Source organism: Coregonus clupeaformis, unplaced genomic scaffold, assembly GCF_020615455.1.
Source record: "Coregonus clupeaformis isolate EN_2021a unplaced genomic scaffold, ASM2061545v1 scaf0325, whole genome shotgun sequence".
In the NCBI taxonomy this organism is placed as follows: Eukaryota; Metazoa; Chordata; class Actinopteri; order Salmoniformes; family Salmonidae; genus Coregonus; species Coregonus clupeaformis.
The window spans coordinates 1-16247 of NW_025533780.1; the positions used below are offsets into that span (position 1 = coordinate 1).

The following is a 16247-nucleotide window of genomic DNA, read 5'->3' on the forward strand; positions in this document are numbered from 1 at the left end:
CAGATAGTCACCTAAGTCCACTTGTAAGTCAATCATGGAGCACAATAAAATGTTTTTGCAGTACAACAACTTTCAGTGCAGTTAAATTCCTTGCAGTTCTATGACATAGAATCTTTCCATTTTCCAACTGAACTCCCACACCCCCTCTCTTGTTGGCTAAGCATTCCTCTTGGCTCAACATTTGCTCACGAAACAGCACTGAACTGTGCAGGAAGTACTGTAAAATCACTATACTCTGCAGCACGATTTCTTTAACAGTGTCCATGGAAAGGAGACTATATTTATCTGGAGCAGGAAAGAAAATGTATTGCACTTGCTAGCGGTGTTCAAGAACTCCCCCTTGATCATGTGTTCAACCCATCTATTTAAAATGCTTAATTTTCTACACAAATTGGTTTTTTCTTTACTTGGGAAAGGGGCCCATTCTCTCTCTCTCACACACACACACACACACACACACACACACACTCTATCTCTCCCTGTCTTTCATCCTTTGTTTTCACCTCCTCCACTTAAAGACATGCTCAGCACTTTAGCAACTAAAAAGTATTTTTTACACCTCCCGCTTTGGGCTAGATGTGTCAATGTGTAGTTCTTACATTCATAATCTATGAGCAGAATTACAGTCTTACCTCAGTTAAGGAAATCCCTAGTTTGGAAGCGACTGTTTTCTTGAAGCTGTGCCATGCCATTTTCCCGACATTTCCCCCAATGTAGCCCAGCCCCCTAGCAATTCGAGTTCCGGCCAATAAGTTCAGCCCCTCATTTGAAAGGAAAAGGTATACCTACGTCAGTTGGACAACTGAATGCATTCAGCCGAAATGAGTCTTCCGCATTTAACCCAACCCCTCTGAATCAGAGGCCCTGGCTGCCTTAATAGACATCTGCCTTGCTCAAGGCAGGAGCAGATTTTTGCGGGTTCAAACAAGCTCACTTTTTAGATTACTGTCCCAACGATCTAACCACTGGGCTACCTGCCGCTGCGTGACCGCTAGCAGAGCGCCTGCCCAGTGTTATCCAATGAGGTTGGGAGAGAGAGGAGCAATGGCGTGGTGCACATATGTGAAGTAGTACGCAGTTTTTGGGGACCACCTTTGGCTCATGAGTGCTACTTTCAGAACTAGTGGCTTAAAAAGTATGAAAAGTACCAGAGAATCTATTTAAGTGCATGTAATAGTATCAGAACATGTTTTGTGTGTGTGTGTGTGTGTGTTAGGATGCCCTGACCCTGATCTCACAGGGGACTCTGGCTGTCTGCCAGTGGAGGAGCACCTGGAAACTGGTTGGGCCACGAGGTCAGAATGACTCACATTCACCCAGCCAAACCTAGTCCAATCAGAGGTTCCCTTGGGTGTCTCTTCACCCTCTGTTACAAGCCATCCCCAAGTTTATTAGTCTAATGTGCTCCCAAAGCACAGGGGCCATTTCACCTCTCAAAAGTGGAATGGTTCATAATGTAAAATGAGTGGATATTAAAAATAACTGAATGAAGAGGCTGAAAGAAGCAAAGATTAATGGAGATGTAACAGTCTGCCTCTCCCTCTCTCTCTCTCTCTTCCCCCTATTCCCTCCCTTCTTATCTTCCTGTCTCAGGGGATGGTTTACTCAGCCAGAGTACATTAAGAAGAAACTGGAGCAGGAAATGATCTTGTCACAAGCCTTTGGGAGAGACTTGGTACATGAGTGATGAATATGTGGATATGTCTAAACTGTGTGGAGTGTGTTAGAAAGGATTTGTGTATATTGGTTTGAAATGTAATATGTTTGAATAACTAACACTTTCCTGGGAACAGAGCCTTAGAAGAAAATATAAGATTTTGTTGAAGGGTGTGCGTGTATACACGTATAATCCTAATCTGTGTAGAAAGGATTTGTGTATATTGGTTGAAATGTAATACATGTTTGCACCAACTAACACTTTCATGGGAACAGAGCGTTAGAAGAAATAGAAGATTTTGTTGAAGGGTGGGTGTGTGTATATACAGGTCTAATCCTAGGGTTTTTCTCAGGGTAAGGGAACCATGCACTGCGGCCTGGTTATAGTGGGACACTCCCTTGGTGCTGGTACTGCAGCCATCCTTTCCTTCCTGCTCCGCCCCCTGTACCCCACACTGCAGTGCTACTCCTACTCTCCACCAGGTGGCCTTCTGAGGTAACTGCGGCCTTCATCATTGTCATCAACTATACGGTAGATGTAGTTGCCCGGCCCATTGCTTGTCGCCACTTGTAGCTATTGCAACAGGACAGGAAGCACCAAGACCTACTCGGATCAAGAAAACTTTGCATCAGACATCCATATCCCATTGCTTATACAGCCTGGAATTGCATTGGGAAAGAAGCGACCTATAGTATACAAAACTCGACACTGAAACGTCCACCTTCACCAGATTAAGATCACTGTGTAACATGTCCATGTGTGTCTTTCAGTCCCCTCAAACTGGATTTGCAATGTAAATCATGGTGAAAGAGGTTGTGTGTGAACATATGACATGTTCCAGTGCTCTGCCAGTCCAGTGCTGTTCTGAGATGAGGTAATTTGTGGTTAGAACTGGTTTCTAGACTGTCTGTGCTGATCAAATGAGGTAGAGGCCTTTTGTCAAGTCCTCCAGTTTCTAGGCTATAGCATAAAGCAGGGAACTCAGAAGCACCATCTCCGTATACACCAGGGATTTCTGTGCCTGAGATCTCTTTTTCTTCTTCATATTTGTCAGTCGTAACTCTTGATCTAGCCCATTTGTCTCTGATCTCTATTAATATCGATTAGATCCGATATAAATGTATTCCCTTTTATAACACCGATGTCGAGATCTTGGATGCATTTTATCGAAGGGCAACTCGTCGCTGGGCGCCTTGATGCCTCTACACATCGGCGTTTGCTGTGGGGAGGCGTTGAATTATTTAGCCAGATGGAATGAAATCAGACTGTTGTGATTTTTGTTGTGTGGAAAAAAATCTGGTTGGAAATTCAGCAGCAAAAAATGTCAGTGGTGACGGAGGGAAGAATCGGGGAAGGAGAAGAGTACACCACATTCTACTAGACAAACACATTGTTTTTCTCAGCCCACCCTTCCTTTTTTACATCCTCTTTCTCTTTTTTGTGTCTCTGACATTCTTCTTCTCGTCTTGTTGTTTCTACAGTGAGGATGCCATGGGGTACTCCAAAGAGTTTGTCACCTCTGTCGTTTTGGGAAAGGACCTTGTCCCAAGGTATGCCATCTATGTAGAAACCCCTTTCGATCTCAAGTATCATATCTGTCATGGTGTGCAGTTGGGACTCATTTCTCTGCTGCTTGTCTCTCCTTAGGATTTGGTCTCTCTCAGCTGGATGGGGTTTGCGCGCCACCTGCTGGAAGTTTTACAGAAGAGCGACAAGCCAAAGTAGCGCATGTATTTCTAATAAGATAGCAAAGTGTGTGTGTGATCAAGCTCCGTATATTCTACAGAAATGAGAAGCATCAACACTATGCTCTAACCCCTATCAGTATAGGTTGTAACTTTGCTGATATCTCTCTGCCAGTGGAGGATCATTGCAGGGGGCACTAAGTGCATTCTAGTCGAACTGCCTGTGGGCGACCCGGCCCCCAGCCCCAGGCCGACACCCGTGCCCCCAGCACCCGTCTCTGGCTGCACCCCAGTGATCTCAGCATCGCCCTGTCAGCCTCCACCCCCCTCTACCCCCCGGGCAAGGTCATCCACGTGGTCCACAACCACCCCTTAGAGACATACGGTAAGAGGCCTGGTATTACAATGATGGCACAATAAAGTTTATTAGTCACATACACAGAGTCGCAGATGTAATTTTCCAGGGTACAGTGGAATCCTCTTTGACCAAGCAATGCGGCCCAAGAGAAGTGGGTCAAACAATAACACAAATAATAATAGTAGTAATACTATATAGTAGTAATAAAAAGTAAAATAATGGAATGGTAAAAAGATCACAGGATAGCATATACTATATATGTATACACATATTTACAGCTAGTTTTAAATTCTATACAGCTGCTGCAGTTAGAAGTGTTTAAACAAGGATACTTGTCCATAGAGTGGCCAGTGAGTAACCAAGGATAAATGTCCATTGGGGGTTGAGGGGTGCAGGAGAGGGAGGGGCGGGTGGATAAATGTCCATTGGGGGTCGAGGGGGTGCAGGGAGGGAGGGCGGGTGGATAAATGTCCATTTGGGGGTTGAGGGGGTGGGGGAGGGAGGGGCGGGTGGATAAATGTCCATTGAAGGGGAGGTAAAATGTCCGCTGGGGGTAGGAAGTCCGGGGGCAGGAGTGGGACAGGGGAGTAGGTAGCTGACTAGTGGTGGCTGTTCAGCAGCTTGATGGTCAGGGGGTAGAAGCTGTTGGCCAGTCTGTCAGGTTTTGCCACGGTGATCCTATGTTGCCCGCGTCGGAGTGGTGAATCGAGGAGAACAGGCAGTGGCTCGAGTGGCTGAGGTCCCTGACGATCGTCTTGGCCTTCCTCGACACCTTGTGTTTTAGGTGTCCTGGAGGGCAGTCAGTGTGCATCCGATGGTGCGTTCAGGCTGAGCATACCACCCTCTGTAGAGCCTTGCGGTCAGCGGCGGTGGAGTTGCCGTACCAGGCTGCCCAATACAGCCCCTGACAGTATGCTCTCTGGTGCTCGGACAGTCCAAATTTCTTCAGCCTCCTGAATTTGAAGAGTCGCTGTCGTGCCTTCTTCACCAGGGTGTCCGTGTGGTTTGACCATTTCAGCACCTTGGAGATGTTTTACGCAGAGAGGAACTTTATGTTTTTGACCTTCTCCACGGTGGCCCTGTTGATGAGGATGGGGCGTGCCCAGCCTGGATTCCTCCTGAAGTCCACAATCAGCTCCTTTGATTTGCTGACGTTGAGGGAGAGGTTGTTTACCTGGCACCAGCCGTCAGAATAACTACCTTCCCTCTCTGTAGGCCGTCTCGTCTTGGTTTGGTAATCAGGCCTACTACTCTGTTGTGTCGGCCAGATGAACTTGATGATGGAGTTGGAGCTGTGTGAGGCCACGAGGCGGGGTGTACAGGAGAGGACTGAGGACGCACCCATGTGGGGTTCCGTGTTGGGGACTCAGTGTGAAGGAGGTGATGTTGCCTACCTCACCACCTGGACGGGCGGCCCTGTCAGGAAGTCCAGGACCCAGTTGCATAGAGAGGAGTTCAGTCCCAGGGCTGAGAGCTTTGTGGTGAGCTTAGTGGTATTGACAGGCGGCCGTAGTCGATGGACAGCATCCTCCCATATACATTCCCTTTTTGTCCAGGTGGGTGAGGGCAGTGTATACTACCAATCAGTTTAGTACACCTCTAGTGTGATATGTTTCATGCTGATTGAAATAAACTGATACTAGGGAAAAAGGCCCAGCTTTACTCAGACATTACTTTTTGATATAAATGTGCATGCATAGAAAAGTTTGTGGTTCGTCTTAAAAACATAGGTACTGGGCTAATAAAGAATACTAGTATAGAACAAGAAGCCCGCACGCTGCTAAAGCTCCCAATTCACCACTTTGTTGAGGCGTTTCGATCCGCGAAACTGATCTTCGTCCAGGTCAAACAAACTGAGTGCTCCATCCCAAAAATATTCAGATTTCACCTCACATGGCGCATGGTGGGTGCAAAAAACATTTGTGTATCTCTAATAATTTAATAACAATGAGATGGGTACATGTAGTGGTTCCAGAAAATATTATATGATTTACAAAATGACCAAGTGGGTAACCTGGAAGGCAAGAAAAATCTAAGTAAAAGTGACATATTCATGTGAAATGGTCTGATATCAAACTCTTGGTTCAGACCTCTAGAACATGGTACAGCAGTGAATCCAATACAATTCTCTTCTCAATAATAGATTATCAGTATCTCTGCCCCTCCTAGGAGTCTTAACATGTTCGATGCAATGTATCTCAAAGAGCTAATGTTGTGGCGAGCCTCCATGAAATGCACAGCCACAGGGTTTCTCTCTGTCAAGGGTCCTGATATTACTCCTGTGTTCTGTCTGTCCTTGTTTTCCAGAGTCTCCTTTTGTTTTAGCTACATAGCATAGACCCACAAATACACTTCATCAGGTATATCACATTTTTTGTGAAACAACATGTAATGATGCCCTTAATCTTAATGCCCTTTCCCATGATAGGGTGATTGAACATTGTACATTTGTTTGTGAAGTTCACTGGGTACATCGCACATCTATAGTTACCGTCCGGAACATTGTCTAGAAAGGTACTGCGTGGCACTAGTGGAAGATCAGAACTCACCACCATTTGACTGATGTTGGGGGCGCATCTGAAGACTGTTTCTGTGTATACTACCAATCAGTTTAGTACACATCTAGTGTGATATGTTTTACTCTGATTGGAAAGAAACTGTACTAGGGAAAAGGCTGGCTTTACTCAGACATTACTACTGGTATAAATGTGCATGCATACTCATTTTTGCTGCGTATATAAGTTAGCTGACACTTCTCCAACCCCCCCTCTGTGTGTAGCTGTGGACAGGAGGAGCCCACCTACTCAGCTCTCTGGGGGGATAACAAGTCTTTCAACGAGGTTATCATCTCCCCTGCCATGCTAAATGAGCACATGCCTCACATGGTGATGGAGGGACTCAACAAGGTCTGTGGATATAATATATACACTGTACATGTCTGTCTGGGTTTCCTTTGGGTGTTGGATGGGATGAGTGGAGGTTTCCTGTAGATAAAATGAGATGCTCTGTTGGAGAAGGTGACAGAATAAGGTAGCGGGGCACTGGTGAAATGCACTGAGGGAAATATCAATGAATCAAACATCATTCATACTCTGAGTTGGCAGGTGACGACACTGGATGAATGTTCTATGTATGGATGTTTTTGTGGGTTTCTGTCTGTAAAAGCTTTCCTAACAATTGTATGTTTTCAATTAATAGTTAGAACTAACCTCATGTTTTCTTGTGCTGCTCTAGTGCTGTAGCTGGGGAAGGTGCTGTTCACTGACGGTGTGCTGGATGTTCTGTCTGGTCTGCTCCATAGGCACATGCTTAGGCTATACTGAGGTTCCTCTGATGGAACTGCATTAGTGTTGGAGTTGTACTCTGTGTGGGGGGTATTGGTGTAAGCATGGTGTTGTGTGATTGAAACTGCAGTTGTGTGTTTGTATGTCTGTGTGATACTTATGATGTCTCTGCAGGTACTGGAACCATTTGGTCTCAGTTCTGAGCAGGCAGAGGCAGAGCCAGTGGAGATGGAGGATGAGGGCCAACCAGCCAGCACTGTGGTGAGTCATAACCTCTGAAACAGAGCTGCCCTCTACCCCTCTGCTTTCAGATACCTCCTCTAACACCCACAAAGACTCACTCTCTACCTCTCCTCTTTCAGATAGCTCTTCTGATACCAAGAAAGACCCACTCTGTTTCTCTCCTCTTTCAAATACATATTCTGATACCCACAAAGACCTTTCCTCTCCCTCTTCTCTTTCAGATTGTCCCTCTACCCCCAAAATAGAGCTGCCATCTACCCCCCCCCTTACCGATACCCCATCTGTTCCCCAAACACAGCTTCACTCTACCCCTCCTCTTATAGATAGTCTTTCCCCCACTGAACCATCAAATACCTCCCCACATAGACCAACCCGCTATCTCCCTCATAGACCAACCCGCTATCTCCCACATAGACCAACCCGCTATCTCCCACATAGACCAACCCGCTATCTCCCACATAGACCAACCCTCTATCTCCCAATTGTCGAATGGCCCCTCAACTCAGAAAACGGACTTGTCCTCTACACCTCTGTGTCACACCCACTCTCTTCCCCTCAAGTACCCTCCAAACAGACCTACCCTTCCCCCCACAATCATGACAGACGGACCCCCTCTACTCCTCTTACAGGTGTTCCCTGCAGTACCCTACCACCAACCCACTCTGAACCTGTACTATCCAATACCCCTACATCCCCCCTAAGTAGACTCTTCAAATACACCATCCACCACCCTCCCACTACCTATCCCAAATCCTCTGGTGTAATGTTACAGCCTCTACCTCTCCTTTCCAGCTCACAGTCCCCCTCTGCCTCTTCAGTCTTACAAACCCTGTCTTACTCTTAGCTCTTCGCTCTAGCTTGAGAAACCACCACACACCCTACTTACTAACGCACACTTTTCTCTCTAGATGCAGTGAGGTTTCCATGGTTACCCCCATTTCTCCAACACTAACCCCTCCTCATTATTCCTTGTGGCCTCCTGCTGTTCTTAATTGGCAGCTCAAGGTGTCCTGAGTAAGGAGGACGTGCTAAGCTTCTCTGAGTCCTCTGATTCCCCCACAGTTCCCCCACAGTTGGCATGATGGCACAAACAGACCGGCAACCAGGCTACTGTAGACCGTGTTGTCATATCAAATAGATTCTAATGGTCTGGTTTTATATTAGATTAGAGTAGCCTGTTACCTGACAGTGATGACTACTTGTACATATTGACCAGCCTGAAATAACCCCCCACCAATCAGACCAGTTGACTTTATATTAGTGAGATGATGGAGCACTAAGCTAGCCCTCGTTTATGCTAAATTCATTGATGTAATTTGTCAAAAGATAAATTGGCTTAATACTCTATCTCAATGTGTTTGTTAAAAAGAGGGAGGACGTGCTTGTCTATTAGTCATGGGCAGTGCTTGACTTGGGCAGTAGCTCACCAGAGCTGAATACCTGCACCTCAAATGTTCTACTGCTTGAGCTCCTTTTCCTAGCTCACAAGTACTGTGGAGCTCCTGCACCTAAATGTAAACAGTACCAGCACTCAAAATGATTACCGGCACCTATTTCAGTCCAAGTCAAGCACTGGTCATGGCGTTAAGGAGGCAGAACAGTACTGCCCCGGTACTGCTTTGCACTGTGGGTGGTGGGAGAGCACTCTGAGCACTGTTGGAGATGCACCTACTGATGTGTTTTACAGTATTTGGTCTTGGTGGCTTTGTTTCTGTTCAGATGTGAGATTGTATCCCCTATGGTTCTGCTGGGGTGGTGGGGATGTGTTTTTCTATTGTTGTTGCTATGGAAATATTAAGGTCATGCTGCTTGCTGCCTTATTGAGCTTTTGCCTGGTTCTCAGTATGTACCATAGTCATCCAGAAAAGTACTGTCCTTCATTTAGTTTTTTATAAGCTGATTGACACCCATCATTTAGCTAACTGTTTTTTACTCACATCCTTCTCTGTCCATCTCTTCCTGTTACACATAGCTTTCATACCAATACCATGCATGTTTGTTCAGTGTTAACTCCATTATAATTTTTTCATGTTCATTATAGCCATTTGTCATTTTCATATTGTAATGTTGTATTCCATGTCACAATGTGTTAAAAAACAATTGCATGGATCCAAATGTTTTCTTATGTATTAATGATATTGTATGTTTTGAATCATGCTTTTTTTCATTTTGTGTTTTAACTCATTAAAGACATAATATATTTAACTGTGTGGTGACGTGATTACCATGAATGTAGTAACTGTTGTCTGTGCTCTCTTGTCTTTTCATCAGTTTATATGAATAACCTACTTAGGGTGTACACACACCACACATACATCTGGCATAGGCCTACATATTATGGAATACTTGTGCAGCAACATGGAAGGTGAAGGTCTAATCTGTGTGAGATTTGTATCCAGGGGTATAGTGCATGACTTTGGTATCTACTCGGGTTTGGTGTTTGCCTGTGCTGTCCAGGTTTGTTCAGTATTCAAGTACCATGCTTAAACAAATGAGGGTGGATGGACTTAGTGTTTCTGACCTTAATCTTTCCCTTCACTTGACACAGTGTTGACTTGTCTCTAATGCCTTGTTTTCAATAATCTTTAACATTCACTTTTTCCTGTACAGCTACCTGTCAATCCATTGTTCTTGCTGATGTCAATTACATATTACAGGCAATTCCAGTTCTACAGCACTTTAAATTCTCCTTATTGATCACCTTAGCCTTTGTTCACTGTTACTGCTCTCCCTCTTTCTTCTTCTTCAGTCCTTCCAGAGCCTCTAAATCATCAGTCCATAATGTCTACAATGCTGGTGGCAGTAAATTGACTGCTCCTCCTCCTATCGTATTATTGACAGGTGCTGGAGAACTATAACAAAGGGAAGACGGCCCTGCTGTCGGCTGCTAAGGTAATGGTGAGCCCAACCGAGGTGGACCTGAACCCAGAGACCATCTTCATGGCAGCCGCCCCCCCTCCTGCCTCCCAGCAGCCCACCCCAACCACCAAACACCGCAGGAACAGCAGCGTTCGGTTAGTCCACTGGGATATGTGTGGAGCTGTGGGAGGGTCATGGCAGAGATTGGAAAAATGTATGACTGACTGTGTATAGTCAAAATCTCATACATTTGTACAGGTAACTGCCAAAATAATGGAAATACTTGAGTAAATTAAGGATTCAAAGTATATTGAAAGCAGGTGCTTCCACACGTGTGGTTCCTGTTTTTTACAATATTTTGGCTACCATGGCTCTGCCCCCATAGGATGACAATGCCCCTATCCACTGAATGGTTGATGAGCATGAAAACAATTATGCCATGGCCGACTGTCACCAGATCTCAATCCAATTGAACACTTATGGGAGATTCTGGAGTGGCTCCTGAGACAGTGTTTTCCACCACCATCAACAAAAGAGCCAATGATGGAATTTCTCGTGGAAGAATTGTGTTGCATCCCTCCAATAGAGTTCCAGACACTTGTAGAATCTATGCCAAGGTGCATTGAAGCTGTTCTGGCAGCTCATGGTGGCCCAATGCCTTATTAAGACACTTTATGTTGTTGTTTCCTTTATTTTGGCAGTCGCCTGTATGTTATGTGCAAGAGTCTGCAAGAATGTACCTTCAAAGTTTGTTCTTCTATGTGTTCAGATAGAAGCAAAGCATGACAGCATTAACTCTTACCACTGTACCTTTCTCCCATGCACGCTCCTCGCTCTCTGACCCACAGTCATTGGTCTGACTCCAGATCAGTGGAAACGTATGGTCGTACACAGTTCCCCCCTCGCCCCCCTCTGATTTAGCCCCTGTAGAACAGAAGTAGTCTATTGTCCTGTTAGTGATTGTGAAGTGTAACCCTAACCTTAACAATTTATCCCCCTCTCCTACCTCTGTGCTCCAACCCCTCTCCTCTATCACTCTGTCATCTCTACTATCTCTAATACCCCCTTTCTTTACTCTCATCCATCTTGTATTATTCCTACCATATTATACTTTTTTCTTACTTTGACCCCTTCCCATTTCTGCCTCCATTTTATTTCTATCCTATTTTGATTTCATTACATCATGTTTCTCTTGTGACGGACCCATTTTTTAAAACAATTGTTTCTCTATTTGGGGAATCTGTTACCCCACCCTTCCTTCCTCCAATCTCCCCCTTTCCTTTGCTCTCCTCCTCTTCCCCTCCTTTCCTCCTCTCAGTTCCTGTGCTCGCTCTGAGATATCACTGGATGGCTTTGCGGAGTGCCCCCCTCCCCCAGTGCCAGTGGTTCTGCGGGGGGCCAGGGAGCGCCTTACTGTGGAGCTGAGGGACCGCCACGCCCCCCTGGCCGTGATGGAGAGCCTGTCAGACGCTGAGTCCCTCTACAGCCTGGACTCCCGACGCTCCTCAGCTGCACTCAGGGGCTCGCCCATGCTGGGGTGCCTCCCCTTCCAAATGAATGCACCCATCCCTGAGGAGAACCCCTCTCTCAGCTCCCGCACTGAGCTGCTGGCTGCCGACTGCCTCTACCAGGCCACCCCAGAGCACGAGCTGGGAGAGGCAGGACCTTACTTCACTCCTCTGGGGTCCGGCTCCACCCCAGACTACCCCATGCGCCTCTCCCCTTCCACTCCGCACTACAGCGGCTACCACTCCCCAGCACCACTGGCCCAGAGTGTTATAGGTCAGCCTTTCACACAAAAAGAGCCTTGTGCCGCCCCATGCCATCAAATGCCTGGCGTTTACAGCCCGGGCAGCACCCCTAATGCTCCCCTCAGCCCACAGATCAGCCATGGGGAGGAGGAGGGAGTAGAGGGAGAAGGATGGGAAACCGAGACAGGAGAGTCACAGCCCTCCTCCTCCACTCCTCCAGCCCAGCTGTCCAACGGCAACCCTAGTCAGGCAGTGCTGGAGTTTGCACAGTACCTGGACTCTCTCTTCAGGCTGGATGGCAGTGGCTCACCGCCTCTGGAGTTGTCTGACGGGGAGTCTGAGTCCGGTCGGGGGTCGATGGTCAGGAGAGGGTCCAGGGGAAGAACAGAGGGGGACGAAACACAGCTTCTGGCTCGGGCCACAATGGAGCCTAACCTGGTCCCCAAGCCCCCCCGTACCTTTGCTGGATCTGCTGACCCTTCCTCTGGCATCTCCCTCTCACCCTCATTCCCTCTTTCTTCCTCTGGTGAGCTCAATGACCTCTCTCCCGCCGACGGAGCACCTCCTCCCACGCACTCACTACGAACCTCCACTCCCTGTCCCCACCCTGAAGAAAACTCACTGGCGTCTATGGTATAGTGGCCCACTCAGTCTCTCCATGACTCTTTCTCTCTCCTCTTTCCTTATTTTGTTGCTGCATCTATCTGATATTAAAGTATCACTGAACATGCATGCGATGGAATGCAATCTGCTATGCTGTTACAGTACCTTACAAAGACATGACATGGCAGACCATAATGAATAAGACTGAGATTAAAAACTCTTGTTCCATTTTCAGGTGTCAAAAGCTGTGTATAGCATTTTCACTACTATTGTAATAATACATTTGAATCTCTGTCTGCATGCCAGGGGCCTGTGCTGCTTTGGGGTGAATAGCCTCACCACTGACTGTCATTCCAACACACACTATCTCACTCACATCAACACATGGTAGCATTACAGCCATGCAGTGACGTGACTTTATCAAATGGGAGACAACTGAACAGGGATGAGGAGGAGTTAGACACTAGGTAGGGCTTGCATTGGCACATAACCACAATTAACTTACCCTCCTCCCTTATCAGCTCCTAAAGCTTATTCATCTTTAATATCAGGAAAGTAAAAAAAAAAGAGACAGATGCTGAACAATAGAGAGGAAAGAGAGAGAGAAGACGTTATGGTTTGTTTCTCAGGTCTATCAGGAAATGACAGTGTGGAAGAGAAGGAGTGTAGATCATAGAGAATTAATGTGTCTTAAAACAGTGATTGTGACATGTTAAGAATGTGGTTTTTGGTCTTTGGTTGTCTTTTATAGCATGAGAAAGGTAGTATCCATTTTTTTTTACAGAAATCACTCGTCAGTCAGCAACTCTTACTAACATGCCGACCATCTAACACACATCAAAATGCACAATTTGCCCCCTTTTTGCCAAATAATGTATTGCCAAATGTATTTATAAGATGTGATATTGTTTCTGTTTGTGAAATACTGCAAAATGTACACTCACACAAAAAAAAGATACAGGTTTCAAGTTTAACTCAGAGAGGAAGAAGATACATTTTGGTATCGCTCCCTTTAAAAGCCAATCAGTCTATTCCCGTTCAAACTGTGTTAAAACGCCCTGAAGAGAATGAGGAAGCTATCCCTACAATACTGCCATGGCACATATCTCCCACAACATGTCTCTCTCCAACTGTTTGTACCAAGCCAATTATGCTATTAAAAAAACCATGATATGCACTGTAGGAGATCATTCCTCTTAAAGGGGTCTTGCTGAGGTACACAATTATGTCAATGACTTCTAAGTCTTTGTTTCCCTTTAAACTGGTTAATCTCAAGCATATTGGGGTTGAACTGGATGGGTTGTAGTGCCCACTTTCACTACATTTTACTAAAATATGTGGCAAACATATTTTAATATCAGTTGGGTTGTATTGGTTGGATCAAACATACTACATTATTTATTACTGTTTCTTACTATTATTGCTATTATTGATGGTATTATTATCCTTATTATTACTCTTGTAACAGTTTGGTTTGCTTTCAATGAGTTCGCTTTCAGTTGTTGGGAAAGTCTGATTAATTTCAGCCGACTCTCTCAAAATAAGGGAATATCTCTGTGGGAAAATATCTCTGTCCAAGTGAAAAAGTAATGGGTGTCAACATCACAGGAGGTTGGTGGCACCTTAATTGGGGAGGACGGGCTCGTGGTAATGGTTGGAGCGGAATTAGTGGAATGGTATCAAACACATAGTTTCTATGTGTTTGATTCCATGTTCGCAGCCGTTACACGAGCTGTCCTCCCCTCAGCAGCCTCCACTAGCTGCCATGGTGATGGCAGAGAGACAGACTCTATAATAGGAAGTGGGGTCATTACAGTGACCTCTGATACAATACAGCCATTCTGAAGGGGTCACTGTGGTGACCTATAGAAGCTGTACTCTTAGAAATTACTTTGCTGTGGTTTCACTCAACAGGCCTCACTCTGTGGCCAGATTACAGTTTGACACCACACAAATCCATGCTCTCACAGCAGTCTCTACTTTGCCAGCACAGTATTGAGCAACCAGTGTGAAATAGCTTTGCTGCAGTGGGTCACGGCCCAGTGTAGGCTATATCAGCAACACCATAGGAAGTTGCCACAGTACCTTTTCTCCATGACATGTACAGCACTGTCTTCTTTGTGTCATTATTTATATGCAGATGTCTTGTTTCCTGTCTTTGTATAAAAAATAAAAAAAATAGATTAAATGAAAATAGAATAAGGTAGAAAATAACTGTATTGCGATAACAGGTATATTACAAATCTATAACAATATTGACATATATATAAAAAGTACAAATGTATAAAAAAAGGAATCTATTTAGTGAGAAAGATCTATATGACAGATTATTGGCAGAATTTAACAGAATTGATAAAAACTGATTTAGAAATTGGTCTGTGTTGAAAGATAAATAATTCAATGATGTCTTGTCCATGTTGACCTGGTTTGCTACCCTTCCCTTCCTGTCCCAGATTGAGAATGTATTTAACCCCCGCCACCCCTCACTGCCTGTAATGGAATAAAGCAAAACCAATTTGAAAGAAATTACTTTGAACTTTTTTCAACGTCATTTCTATTTGCTAACCTCTCAACAGGCTGCACATTTTGAGCTAGATAGGCCTACCATAATGGTGGTTATGCAGTGGGAGAATAGTGGGAAAACATTGGTAGCAACTTGCATAACTGCCCAAATGTCAGCTGGCTTTAGTTTGAAATGATGTAGGCCCTATCTGGATGTCTGACATAATGCTTCCATTGATTGCACATTCAAGTAAATATTCACATGTAAATTATAAAGTAATATTTTGTTAATTGTATACTAATGGACCCAGTATATAGCTATTTCATGCCAGGTTATAGCTATCCATTCACAGAATAATTAATTCAGTGGAGAAAAACAACACACCTTGTGAAAGAAATCTGAACGCTACTGGGTGGTTGTGATGATACTCCGCCTTAGTAGGTGGCACTATAGCCAGTGCATGCAGAGTATCATACGGGTTTCGGACAGGCGAAGAAGAGTTCCACTTCCGGAAATCACATCATCGACACGATAACATCAACATAGTTTTATTAGCTAGCTACCTAACGTTAAAAAGTATTAAAAGTATACATTATTGGATTGCCGCTTAGCTAAGAAGAGGTATGAATTAACCGTTTGGGATCGACTTCTCATCGGTCAAGCGTGAAGGTAAGTTTACTGATCAAATCTAGGTCTGTGCTCGCTGGTTAAACCTGCTAGCCAGCTAACGCGTAGTAGCTAGCTAAGCTTGAAGCTGGCTACTTGCTTTTACTTTTCAAGATTTCGGTTTATCATGAAAGTGTGATGTTAGCTAGCTATATACACTATAGATATTTGGTATTTTTCCCGTGGTATTTTATAATAAACGCCGACTTAACTAGTTGGTTTTAGCGAATCCATGAAGAAATCGTTGAACGTCAATGTAGCTAACGTTAGCTAACTCGCCATCCAGTCTGCTAGCTAAATTGAGTTTACTAATGTGCTGCCAGAGTATTTAAGTTATATGGTTTGCTACATTAGCTAGTTGTTCAGTTTGGCCTGTTGTCGTTAGCTAGCTTTACCTCACTAGAATCCCTTTGATTGGCATACTGGAATGCCTTTGATTGACAGCTAGTGTTGTAAGCGGTCACTGGGTTAAAGTCGTTATGTAGTTTTGTATAACGAGAACTGCCTGGCTCGTTTAGGCAAGGCCAATTAACGTTACAGTAACTTGTTTATTTCTTGCTGTAACTCTGACAGTGGTCCAAAATGGCTTAATTTTCTCTAGGAGAGGAAGCCATTTTAGACTGATGCATACCCTGGCT

At 44.9% G+C, this 16247-nt stretch overlaps 1 protein-coding gene across 1 annotated transcript; it reads left to right on the plus strand.

Annotated features, from left to right (window-relative positions):
• Positions 1-1593: 1593 nt before the first annotated feature.
• On the plus strand, positions 1594-14113 carry LOC123484470 (diacylglycerol lipase-alpha-like; the record flags this gene model as incomplete). The annotated part of the gene is made up of 9 exons (XM_045214851.1): positions 1594-1675; positions 2010-2152; positions 3139-3211; positions 3305-3377; positions 3516-3553; positions 3586-3720; positions 6469-6606; positions 10069-10241; positions 11405-14113. Coding segments are annotated over 9 exons (1927 nt in total), but the record flags the coding sequence as incomplete, so codon positions are not given.
• Between the last annotated feature and the right edge of the window lie 2134 nt (positions 14114-16247).